The following is a 13,673-nucleotide window of genomic DNA, read 5'->3' as shown; positions in this document are numbered from 1 at the left end:
ATCAAACTTCATATATTATCATTATTCTTGCATAAAATAGTTGTCTAAATTTCCATTTTTGTGTACTATCATATGGCAAAGAGTCGTAAAACAAATGTTAGATGGATAGTTAGCTACATTCCTTTTTTAAAATACACAAGCACACTGTTTATAAACATTATTTTAAAACGTCACATTGAAATGAAGCATCTATAGAACTGAGAGGTCAAAGAACCATGTTAATATGAGTTTGACATTTCCCTACTTACCCGTGTGTGTGTGTGTGTGTGTGTGTGTGTGTGTGTGTGTGTGTGTTTGTATCTCCCTACACTTTCAGCACATTAATTGCAAAATGCTGCAAATTAAGTCATTGCTTAGATAAAATTTGCACTGCAGAGGTTTAATGTCATTTCCTTAAGATTGCCTGTTTAACAATATTATAATAGAATGAGCTCAAGTGGTGTCTTAACGTGAGACTGGGAGCTCTATGGAGTACTTGCAATAAATCACTTCCTGCATTTGTGTTCTTTTTGAGGCCTTGAAAGCAGTTAGTCCTGAACTATGACTCCATAGTGGTGGAGCAGTAGACTCGTAACCTGGTGAACCGGGTTCGTGTCTCCGGGTTCGTGTCTCCGCTCCTCCACATGCAGCTGCTGGGTGACCTTGGGCTAGTCACACTTCTCTGAAGTCTCTCAGCCCCACTCACCTCACAGAGTGTTTGTTGTGGGGGAGGAAGGGAAAGGAGATTGTTAGCCACTTTGAGACTCCTTTGGGTAGTGATAAAGCAGTATATCAAATCCAAAATACAACTACTACTCCCCTTCTTCTTCTTCTTCTTCTTCTTCTTCTTCTTCTTCTTCTTCTTCTTCTTCTTTTTCTTCTATCATACAGGAAAAGGAACTGCCTGTCTCCTTTATTCTTCACACTTGATCCCTAACTTGGCCTTTGACAGCAAAACCCTATTCACATCTACTCAGAAGCAAACTCCACTGAGTTCCAGACCCTCCAAATGTCCCTATTTTCCAGGGACAGTCCCAGATTTACAGAAGCCATCCTGGTTTCTGATTTGATCTTAAATGTCCCGCTTTTCCTTAGGATGTCCCTATTTTCATCAGAGAAATGTTGGAGGTTATGGAGTTATGCGACCCCCCGCCCCAATCCAAGGAAATAAGTAACCATACAACCTTTAGAAGACAACTGAAGGCAGCCCTCTATAGGGAAGGTTTTTAATTTTTAATGTTTTGTTATGTTTTTATATACGTATGTTGGAAGCTGGGTGGCTGGGGTAACACAGCCAGATAAATAATAAAATCATTATTATGGAATAGAACATGCCTGTTTTCATCAGAGAAATGTTGGAGGGTATGGAGTTCTAGGTGGTTCACTCCAAGGTAAGTGGGTATAGAATTGTAGCCTAAGTGCTTAAACTCTTTCATCACAGAAAGTAAAGGCAGGGCACTCAGGAAACAACTAGCACCAGCAGTCAAGAGTTAGTTCATTTTACCAGCTGCAGCCCTTTCTGAAAAGGGGAGACTAACCACAATGACTCATGCTCTGGCCAAAGCTAAACTACAATACTGTAATGTTTAAAGGCAGTTCATAAACTTCAGCAAGCTCAATATGCTGCTATACAGTGGTACCTCCAGTTACGAATTTAATGCGTTCCAAACACACATTTGTAAGTAGAAAAAATATGTAAGTAGAATCCCATAGGAATGCATTGGGAGAAAAAATTCATAAGTAGAAAAAATCCTATCTAAACCGCATCCAAGATGGCGGACGGAGCTCCATTCGTAAGTACAGTAGAAACATTCGTAAGTAGAGTTATTCGTAAGTAGAGGTACCACTGTATTAGAGTCCTGATAGTGGCACGGTGGTCAGCTTCATTCAGTATCATCAAGTGCAGTTCCAGGCTCAATTGAAAATGCTGATGTTAATGTTTAAAGCCCTAAATGTCTTGGGCCCAAGCATTCTGCCCCCACACTCTGAGAGGCTCAGTCCTGGTAGAGTCACTCATAGTAGGTCTGTGAAGTGGGGAAACCATGAGAGTCGGGGCCTTTGCTATGCTGCTTCAACACCTCTGGAACCCCTGCCAATAGAGCTGTGGTGGGCAGTTTCAGAAGGCCTTAAAAACTCATTTTATTTTATTGGCCTCCCCTTAGAATTTTTTTTGTTGTTGTTGTTCTCCTCGCCACATGGAGGCTGGAACATTTGTACAGCATGCTGTTTAAGTTCTGACTCTGTTTTATTCTTGTGGATCTATTTTTGTTTTAGTAATTAACTGATTTTTATAATTGTCACTTTTACTGTTGTAAGCTGCTTTGGACGGGCTTCACCTGGAAAAGCGGCATATTAAATATTCGAAAAGAAACATGCTAACACAAATGACAGGCAATGCCATTGCTGTTCTACCAGCTCTGATGTCAAGATTGCCTGCTAAATTTTAACATCTCCACTGGGTGGCTAAAAACTACATAGACAAAGAAATACATTTCCTTTTCTCTCTCTCCATGATAATGTTTTTATGGATGAACTAAAGTATACCTACTAATCAGATATAATATTAAAAAAACCTAGGGCAGCTAGTGTTTGTTTTGGAAACTGATGTTCAGCAACAATTTACTGATGTCTCAAAAGTAGTTAGAATGCTGCACAGGATTCTGAAGGCATTTTCTAAATGCCTTGCTTTTGATTTGGGATTTATATCTACCAGGAACATCAGCCATCATTACAATGATGAATGGAGGGGGATATACAGAAATACAGCAACAGCCCTAAGCAACTCAAGGTAATTTTAGATGAGGCTGGAGCAAGAACATGATTCTTGATTAACTGAATTTACAGTGAATTAATAGGAGTGAGGTGACAGTAAAAGATGAGTAGTCATCCATTTCATTTTTCCAATTGCCTAAGCATGCTTCCAAAGCAAAGAAAACCATTAAATTCAATGGGATTTTTTTCTGGGCAGATTGGTCAATCCTCAGCAACCTCCAATTAAGATCCATTGAAGACAATTAGATATATTTTTTCAATATGCCAAACTGGTTTCTGTCCCATATTCTCCTGAAAGCTAAAGATGCAACACGTATCTAAAAGAAAGATACAAAAGCAATGTCCAAATCATGGCTTTAGCTTACATATATGACAATTCCATGCTGAGTAATGTCCAAACACAAATCAACAAGTTGAAAAATTCTGACATTTTAATTACTACAATTGGCTCTTTTTTCTGGTAAAAAGATGGAGTGCTGGTATTAATAAAAGTGTCATGGGTGTCAGCACAAAATAGCTTCTGCAAGCCACAAAAAGAGGTGCTGTACTGATGAGTACAGTACTGTCTGTCACAAAAAGCCCTAACTATAACATACAGCCATACCTTGGGTTAAGTGCACTTCAGGTTGAGTACTTTCAAGTTAAGTACTCCGCGGACCCGTCTGGAACAGATTAATCCACTTTCCACTACTTTCAATGGGAAAGTTTGCTTCAGGATAAGTACGGACTTTTTGAACCAGTTAAGTACTTAACCTGAGGTACCACTGTATCCCTGTTCTGTCTGGTTAGTAGCTAGGCCATGGAACTGATATGCTTCCTATTAAGCTCCTAGCATTTTTATTTTTATTTCAAATACATTTTTTCCCCTGAAAATTAAATCAACAGTTCCCAACTGGAAGATGATACAGTACTTATTTCCTCCTCTGGCATGTGAAAGAAGTATGCTCACAGAGCAGGTAACCCTGGTTTTTCATTATGTCCAAACTAGACCACTGATTATACTCTTATAACAAAAATGCATATAAACACCATCCATGTGGAAAAGAACTAAAAACTGACTGTACTTTATAACTTTCATGTTTTCTTAACAGTTTAAATCAGGTATTAGAGGATAGAATTTTACATAATTATGAGGTGTACTGAACACCCACACCCACAAAATTATATATATATACACACTACACACAAGATATTGTTTCCACTGTCTTGCTGAAGTTTGCATTCTGCACTGCAAGGAACCCCAGTGGACAACTTTGATCGTGATGTGTGGCTACCAGTGCAATAAGATGAAAGTGAAGGTGGCAGACAGGTTCCAAATTATTAAGGTTGTTGAATCCATCAAGTGCTTGAGCTCAGAATATGAGACACAGAGAGAATGTTGCAAACTGGTTTACAGGCAAATCCTACTCAGCACTTCTTTTACAAATACAAATAGTTTCAGCCAACATATCAAATAGAACTGGTTCACTGATGCATCAAGATAATTAAGTCCTTTTTTTCCGCTCCAACCTCCCTCTCTCCTTCTCTCTTTCGGCAACAGGATTCATTTAGGTGCTTAATTAAAAAGCGTATCCCCAGAAGGTTGGCGTATTCTCATATTATATTTCACTTTTTCCACACCAAGCATTTTCAAACTGCTGCTGTTGCTAATACAGTGAGAGAGAAAATATCTGCACATATGGCTCCTTTTATTCTCCTCTTTCAGAATTATCACTTTAATTTAATTATAGGTTCTTTTGAGGGGGGGGGGACTTGGTAACTTTTAACAATATAGTCGCCAGCATGCACACATGGAACAAATGAAACAAAATCAGTGTAATATGCATAACCTTTGACCTCTACTTTCAAACCCAACTCTTTCACCATCATCCTCAGCAAATAAATCTGTCAGTGCTGTGTGTATCACCAAGGGACCTGAATGCTGTGCCACGAGGAGAATGGTTGCAGTACCTGACATCAGTAGAAATTTTCAGAATGCATAATTAAAGGCACAAGCCAGAAATTGTTCAATAATCAGTTCATAGCAAGCTAAATGCAGAGATGATATATCAAAGTAAGGGAAGTTTAGTCGATATGGGCATTTTGCCTACTTCAACCTGATCTGTGGGGTTTAGTCTGGTAGTTATCTGAAATCTGGACGGCTATTTTATTGTTTCACTAAATAAAGTAGTTGAGCGTTCACAGGTCTGGACTGGCTAACACCAGTCTCCTGAGATATAGCTTTGGATGAGAGAAAGAGAGAGCATGCTATGCTGGGTTATTTATTTATTTAAAATAGAAGGGCACCACAATACACATACAGATGAGAAAGGACCTAAAGATTTCCTATAGCTCATGGGTGTAGTAAGTCACTTTCCATTCTTCTTCATCTGGTTCCCCCCCCCAATAATAATAATAAAAAGCTTTTCGAGTAGTATACTGTCTGGTCTTTATCTGCTTCGCTCCACTCCTTTGATTTCTAGTGCTAGAATCAGGGGCATAGGAAGGGAGGGGCGCTAGGGGCGCTCCGACCTGGGCAGCGCAATCCCGAGGGCGCCATGGCGGCTGCCCGCCTCGCCCCCAGAATGTGCGCCCCACCCCTCCAGGCAGCGTGCCCCACCCCTCAGAATGTGTGCCCCGCCCCTCCGGACGGCGCACCACGCCCCCAGAACATGCGCCAGCCCCGCCCCCACCCCTGGTGCTAGAATCTGTATTCTTTGCACTGCAACCTTGAATACGCACACAGCTCTGAGGTCACAGTGAAGAAGTGATCATATAAAATGCAAAGCACAGTTTAGGGAGAATCCTATCCACAAATGAGGTATCCTGTTCCCTATTATCACCTTGCTCCAAGTTTTAATCTCTTATGAAGCATTATTAGCAAATATACGTGGAATAGGAACTTCACAGTGGTGGCCCCATTTTATAGAATTACTTTCCTAGGGAGAATTATCACAGCGCTCCCCTGCTTTCATTTAGAAGTCAGCTTATGGTTACAGTCCTAAACAATCATAGTGCTGGCAATGTACAGTTTGAGATGTTGTGAATGTGTTTCCTGCAGCTGATTATCCCGCTGAATAGCAAATAGAGTACTAAAGGGAAAAACAGCTTGCCTGGTCTGCTAGATTACCTGCTGTCATAAAAGTTTTCAAAATAGCTCCATTCTCCCATGTCTACGTATTACTAGAAGTATGTCCTAAAGATGCAGCAGTGCGCACAATTAGCCTGTGTAAAACCCACTGAGGTCTATGGGATTTATGCAGTTGATTTGTGTGCAGCCCAAGTCATTTCCCTTTAAGAAAGTCTTAAGGAAATTTCATCATAAGAGTTGGATAACAGCTGGCTCTCCTTTTCTTAATCTGACATTATGGTTTCATTTTATTACGTTCTGTAGCTTTTACTTTTTATGTATATTGCTGCAAGTCACTGTAAGTTACCCTGAACTTATAAAGTACTGTATAGATATTATAACATATATAACTGCATTGTTGTTCATTTGTGTGACTCTTTGGCTAAGCCCTATGAAAGCAAATACTGCAGGGCCCATAAGTTGTAGCTCACACCTAACAACTTCTCCCTAAGAAATATCACAAGAAATCTTGGCAGCTTGAGGAAATCAAATATGCACACAGCCTGAGATGTTAAAATAAAGATTAGTAATACAATAGAAATTTATCATTCTTTTCCCAGTTAATTATAAACATAGTTCTTCCTAATGCTTTATCCTCAGTGGTTTATTCATATGCTGAGCAGCACATCTCTCTAGGGAGAGGGCTAAAAAGAAAAAAAAAATCCATCAATTTCTCAATTAGTGAATTTGTTTTCCAAGTTGTAGTGGAAAGAGAAAGGAGAAGGCTCCAGAATTGCCCAAGGCACCCATGCCCTATTTCAAAAGATCAAGAGAAGAAACAATGCAGAATGCTTGATAATTATGAAAATCATTCCAGGGTGCACAGTTTTTTGAGACAAAAGAAAAAACCCCGCTTTGCTTACGAAAATGGAAAAACTAGAAGAAGTTTTCATTTAAATCATTCCTTTAATTGGGTTTGGATCCTACAAAAACAAAGCCAGGTTTGAAATCTGAGTTCTCATGAGACTGGCTGTCTAATTCTTAAACAGGGACCTTTGCTTATAGACATGCCTAGTCCTTCAATCACAAACACTGCAATGCACTATGGCAGGCATAGTGGTCAGGGATCATGGGAGTTGTAGTTCCAAAACATCTGGAGAGCCAAGGTTGCCTAGGCCTGCACTATGGAGTCAAGAGTGTTGCCATAAGCTTTAGGGAGTTTTTTTAAGCCAGAAAAAAAGAAATGTGGTCCAAAATTCAACTAAAGAGGAGAGAGAAGATTGTGGATCCAGTAACACCCCCTGCACCCCATACTACCCCTTCTCAGCCTTTGATCCTCAGATGTTGTGTAATTCTAACCCCCATTGTCCCTGACCTCCAGCTTCACTGACAGACAATGATGAGTGTTATAGTCCAACAACATGTGGGGACCCACATTTTGCAAATGCTATTCATTGACCATAGTGACTGCACAGAGTACTACCGGTATGTGCACAGGGTCCTATCCTGTGCAAGTCTCTGTGTAGATATTATGATCAGCATGAACACCGGGCCCATTAGTGGGATGGGCTCTTCAACCAGGACTACAATCCCTCCCTTGATACTCTGTAAACATCTCATAGGGCAACATGAAACGTTATATCAGTTGAAGGAGCAGGGGAACCTGTGAACCATCCAAATTTGTAGCAAAAATATCAGTCTCCTATGGTCAATTACACTATCTTGGTCAAATAATTAAAAAGAAATAGGTGAATGTCATGAATTTTTGTTCAGCCTTTGCTTTAATGCTTTCTCAGTTGGTATCTGCTCTCACATTTTTGTGACTAAGAGAAAGTCAGGAAAAGAGAAAGCTTCATGGCCACCCCTGGTAAGAGTTCCAATGTCTATGCTTCATTCTTCTCTTTCTGCAATGGTTTTCACCTATGTATTTATTACATCCACTATTCTATTTCCAGGACATCTTATAGTAGTTATGTATAGTGAGCAGGACTCTTTCATTCATTACACAGTTTAAATGAAATCAGAATGCCATATACAGATTGAATGTGCCCGTACGAAGTTAACAATCAGAATATTATTAAAATTGCACGGGAAAAGCAGCACGCATAATTGAAAGAGAGAGTGAAGTGTAGAACGTTAACATTAGCTAACCACTACAAGAGTGTTTCCCACAGGACAACAGAAAGCCTTCCACATCCACATCCAAGCCTTCCACATCCAGACACTGCTGCAATTCCCTCTGCCTACAGCTGCAGAAACTTTTCTACAGGTAATCCTGTGCCAACTCTAACTATAGTTGTAATTACCAAATGTGAAAAACAAGAAGGCATCCAAGTTTACACAGAGCATCGTTAACACCACTATTTACACATCATAAGCCAGATGTGAAATGCTAACACAAAGAAGGGAGAACAGCTTTATTTTAGGGCACTTGAATAAGAACCAGCCTTACTATGAAATAATGCAGACCTCTCAAACCTTTTGGACTCTGAACCCCACAACCCAGTGGCAGCTATCTCACAAACCATATGATTGCAAATAATATTCAAGCACAGCTGCATGTATGCAATGTGCTACTCCATGGTTGATATTATTAATTATTAATTATTATTATTATTATTATTATGGTATGAATCCAACACTGGTATTAGAAGAGGGTTAGAAAAGGGCTTGTCAGGTTCCTCCCAAAACAAGCTAATCACAAATGGAGGCACATATGGGAATAAATTGCTGTAGAAAGGAACATTAATATACTTCAAGGCTCTGCAGTTTCCAAGTTAGCATAGCAGTCTTGGTGGCTACAACATTAAAGCTTTGACAACGGGAGAATCAGTGTCTCTGACTCTATCAGAGCTTCACAGAACTTGCAGGTGAAACCTCTCTCCACCTATTCAACTGAAATAATGTGAAGCAGTTGTACCAGACAGCAGATTCCAGAGGGGGCGCTATTTTGCCATCTTCAGTCTTGCTCATCTCTAAGAAAGCAGTCCAATCCAGAACACAGGGAAATGTTTTTAGCTTCTTTCTTCACATTCAAAAAGATCCAAGAGTAGCACTGACTTCTAAGTTCACCCACATGACCCCCCCCAAATGGTCTCTTAGTATAAGAAATAAAGTGATCCAAGAGATCTTCATGCACAACAAACCTAGTAGCGGCAACTTCATAGACATTCTAATAGTGGTGACTTTATTGATCCCTAAAGTGGCAGTCCTTCAGACTCCCAAGACCTACAGGAATTCTTTGGACAACAGAAGTTTTTAATACAGAAGGGTGGTTGTTGTTATTTTTTTAATAATAAATAAGGTTCAAAAAAAGCATGTATAATTGATGTCACTGTTTTCCATTTAAGATAAAAGTTTTTTTTTTAAAAAAAAATAGTTTATTGGAATGCTTTACAAACTGCTTGTCCAAGATTTGAGGGGATTCCTGTGAATTCCCTGCACCTGAAAGAGGAAATATGCCCACACCGAAAATGATTCTGGTTCTGACTTTATTGGGTGTTCTATGCAAAGAAACCTAATTGGACAATATTCCAGGTGTCCTGGAAAACACCTATCCCTGTTGTCGCCCTCTAATGCACACAATGTTTTTTCAGCTGTCGCTGAAAATGTGAATTTCTGGTGTGTGTGTCTCTTTTACCCACTCCACTCCTTTTACCATGGTAACAATGAAAACAGGTTTCTCAGCTAGTTTTAATGAGACTGCTTGTTGTTACTGTATATAGTTCATACACGTGTATGATATGGCATATAGTTCAACACATGTATGGAACTTCTTTCCATCATTTGTTATTGAGCCAACTGGTGTGTGGCAAGGGAAGTTCAAGAAGGTACTCGCTTAAAGCATCTTGCAAAGGAAATGCCTTGTAATGTAGAAGTCAAGGCAAATACAATCTAGAGACCTGATGCTCTAGTGTCTAGTGCAAGGTTAGTCAGAACGTAGCAAAACATTCCCGGGGACACAGAGATAATTCTGAAGGAGATACTTTACAGTCATCTTCAGGCTATAATAATAGTAATAAAATGGCTGCGGATTTATTCTCAGTTTAAGAAACGAGCTAGTGATATATATCTCTGTATGATGGTGCTACTCTCTATATGTACACAGGGAAATTCTTTGGGCGAAGATTATGTTTTAGGCGTGCAGTGAAAGAGGTGGTAAGCAAAAGGGGAGGGGGTTGGAAAACAATGGACGAACATTTCAGGAAAGCTCTTTTCCTGCTGAGCAAAGCCAAAAGGAGAAAGAATGATGAACTCCCAGACACCTTAGCCTGTCAGATATGGCTAATATAAAAAGCACTAAGCAATCCAACTAATTCATAGTGCTTGCCCCCCTCCCTTTCCAGTACTAATCAGATTATCTCCCCATTTGGTTATCTCTATGGAGCCTGCTTTTGTTCCCCAATTAACCCTTTTATTTGTTTGTTTGATGTTATGAGATAAAGACAGTGCCAGCCTTTCAACATGAGTTGGAGCCTTATCAGCTTCTCTCATTAATTCATCCAGTGAATATTCAGGGTTGAGGGTATCTCCTTCTGGCTTCCTCAGGGAAACCAGCATTCATTTTATATATTAAAAAAAGTTAGTGGGCACCTGCCTGCCTGCCTGGGGAGCAACAGAAGAGAGTGTTTGTTAAACCTAAAAAGCCACCCTTCTGCTGGTGCTAGGGTTCAAAGGAGCTGAGCCAATCAACCAGTTTTGATACTGCACAGAGATTGCAAACTTTGCAAAGGGTCCTTTTCATGGGGATGTCAGCGAAAGAACAACAGGATACTGTGCACTCCTTGTATCTATACAAATACTTAAGTTCAGTAACGCTTAACATTCTGACTCAAGTGGGGGGGTCGTTTGTTTCTTATAGCATTGTCCACATATGAATATTTGGGTAGGGGCTAAAAAAAAATCCCCCCAAACCCTGAGAGCTGGAAGTGTAAAGCAAGAGGTCACTTGCTCTAGAGGTGCCTCTCAGACATTTTTATGCATATGGTGGAAAATATAAATCGTGCCTTGAACTACTATTTTAATATGGTACACAATCCATCAGGAAATTCTCCTTCACAAGTCCCCAATTGAAATGCATAGCATCTGTGAGAAGGGAAACATTGTATCGAGTCCCTGTTCCTTTTGATAGGGCTTGCCCCCAACCAGCTTGCCCAAGAATGCTTCCCGATGGGGTAGATCTGTCTCTCACTCAACTCTCCTGCCCTCCCACCTTTCATGGCTGCCCAAACCTGCCACTTGAAGTGGCTGTCTCACTTTGGCTCATGTTTATAGAGCTGCCCCCGGCATGCAAGCGATTCTCTCTGAAGTGCTCCTGCTGAAAGTCAAATTCGAGAGGGGTAGCCCTGTTAAGTCTGTTCCAGCAGATCAAACACAGAGAGACGGAGAAGGAAAGTGATGGGCAGAGGGGGGCGGGAGGGCAGAGAGCGCCAGCCTTGTGGCACCTTATAGGCTTCTGCCACAACAAACCTGCCAGTTATTAAGGTGACACAAAACTAGGCAGGCGACATATCCTAGCGAAGTCAAAGAAAATGTGTTGGACCTAGAGGAGTACCTCTGGCTGTGAGCAATTCAGCTGAGGGTGTGTGTGGGATTTCAAATGGGGGTTAATAAATTGTTTTCTGCAGTGCTGTTTTTCTAGAAAAAGAGGTGCCGGAACTCACCATCAACACTCCCGCGGTTCTCTTATAATGAATGGCAAAGGCAGATAGCTGCATAGCAACACACGCTCAGAGAGAAGCTGGGACACAGGAAGCGAAAGCCCCGGGTGGCAGGCAAAACAACCCTTTCCTCTCTCCTTCCCCAGATATGCCGAGGGAAGGCGAGGACACGGGGGACATGCCCCGCCTGGCATCCTAACCCTACTCCCCTAAACTGCGAAGTACAGGCGCCTGCGTAGCAGCCCAGCTTCACTCCGGGCCACTTCCAACACTCCCTTCGCCACTCGCGTTTCAAACGCCTCACCCGAGGAAGCGAAGGGGTCGAGCTTGTCCCTCGCTCACCTATATATCTACACACACACTTTCCAGCTCCAACACGGGGGGCACAACCAGAGGAGATCGCGGGTTCCCCCCCCCCAGTCCTAAAGATCAAGCTGGATTAGGGGAGAGTCCCTCTCGCTCCCCATCTCCTGGCGAGGGGAAAGGGGGGGGAGCCTCGTTTCGTAAGTTTCTCCCTTGCAGAAGCTGCGTGGATGGAGGAGGAAGAGGCGAAGGTGTGTGTGTGTGTGTGTGTGTGTGTGTTGGGGGGGATGCCTGAAGACATCCATCCACACATCCTTCTCTCTCAGAAGCCACCAGCCCCATGCGGCGCCTTGAAGGCGGCAGTTCTAAGGCTCGGGAGACTAGCCCCCTTTTGGATTCGCCGGCACTTAACATCGAGTCAGCGCGCCCCAAAGGTGTCGGGGCCACTTGGGCAGAGGAATGTAGAAGTAGCGATAGCGCTTAATGAAAGAGGTGCTCCCACCCCCGGCCCCGGCCCGAGCTCGCCCTGCTGGTATCCATTAACCTGTGGAGAGGTAGGCGAGGGAAGCGCTCGCTCTCGCCTTTGCGGAGTTCTGCGGGGAAGATGGACAGGCAGACAGCGCCACTCAGTCCAGCCTGGGCTGGGCGGCCAGCGGGTCGGGAAAGAACTCTAAGGAGCAGAGGGAAGGAGCGAGCGAGCGAGGGAGGCAGGCAGGCAGGCAGGCAGGCGCCGCCTGGCCGAACAAGGGCAGTCTTACCTTGCGCGGCGGAGCCGGGGCTGCTAGCGCTCAGGATGGCCAAGGCGGGCAGCACGAGCATTTGCAGTAAGTATCCCAGTCCCAGTCCGTAGCGGGCGGCGGCAGCGGCTTCCAGTCCTTTCGCCATGGCTGCTGCTGCTGCTGGAGGAAGCAGCAAAACCCCAAAGCCGAAGTCCAGCTCGCCGGTGCCCCAAGCCCACCCTCCCGCCCCTACTTTCTCCGCGGTGATGGGCTGCTGCGTCGGCCACGGGCCCACCTGGAAGCGCCGCCGCCCTCGCGACTTTTCCTGAGGGCGAAGCGGAGCGGGAGCAGTTGGCGAAGTGGCCCGAGACTTCAGAGAGAGACCTCGGGAGAGGAAACGCGCGCGGCGGCGGCGGTAGCAGCGCCTTCCCGCTCCCGCCTCGGCACACTTGGGCACAGAGGGGCGCGCGCGTGTCTGTGTGAGGTGGAAGGAGAAGCAGCCACTCCGAAACGGGCTTCGCCCGCCAGCCTCGCCAACTCTCTTCCCTTAGCCGCCCTGACTTGGCCGGTAGACCCAGCTGGGGCTCCTCCTCAGGCAAGACGGGCGCCCTTTCGCCCAAAGCGCGAGCGGCAAGAGCGGGGTCCGGGCGGCGGGAGCTGCTGCTGCTGCTGCGAGGTGAGCAGGAATGGTCATTTCATAGTCTGGCCAAGAAGTCTGAGGGAGCTGGAGATAGCAGAGGCGGGAGGACGGGGGGAAGCGCCTCCGGCTCCGGCAGCATCCTTCTTCCCAACTCCGGCCGCGGGGACTCAATGGAGGCGAGGCAAGGCAGCCCCGCAGAGGCACACGCCCCTGAGAGCGGCGCTGCCTGCGTGAAGGCGAAGCGAGAGCGAGAGAACCGGCGCACTTTCCCCCTCTGCCTCTGCCCCCCTCGAATGTGGTACACGAGCTGCGGAGCGGAGCCCTGGCAGTGGCACAACGCGCTCTAGCCAATGGAGCGCCGCTTTCCCAGGGACACTTGCAAAACCGGAGCTGGACTCGCGGACGGGACTGGCTCCTCCCCCTGGCTACTGCTGCCGCGCTTCTCTCAACTCGAGAGTAGTAAGACTGTTGAGGAGCAGCGATCCAGAACGCAGATAATGGCTTGGGTTGCAATCCTATACACACCACTGGGAGTAAGTTTTCTTCTAAGT

The 13,673-nt window shown here is 44.1% G+C and overlaps 1 protein-coding gene across 2 annotated transcripts in view; it reads right to left on the bottom strand.

Moving 5' to 3' along the window:
• The window catches only part of UNC5C (unc-5 netrin receptor C), a 313,167-nt gene extending 299,748 nt beyond the window's left edge, over positions 1-13,419 (bottom strand). For both annotated transcript variants that reach the window (XM_035111588.3, XM_088660494.1), the window contains exon 1: positions 12,522-13,419. In XM_035111588.3, coding sequence (XP_034967479.1) covers positions 12,522-12,648 — 127 coding nt within the window. In that variant the 5' untranslated portion in view covers positions 12,649-13,419. The remainder of the gene's footprint in view (positions 1-12,521) is intronic.
• Between the last annotated feature and the right edge of the window lie 254 nt (positions 13,420-13,673).

This window comes from Zootoca vivipara, chromosome Z1 (genome assembly GCF_965207765.1).
Source record: "Zootoca vivipara chromosome Z1, rZooViv2.hap1.1, whole genome shotgun sequence".
Lineage (NCBI taxonomy): Eukaryota > Metazoa > Chordata > Lepidosauria > Squamata > Lacertidae > Zootoca > Zootoca vivipara.
Note: the sequence above shows the minus strand (reverse complement) of the source record. Positions and strands in the feature narration are given on the sequence as shown.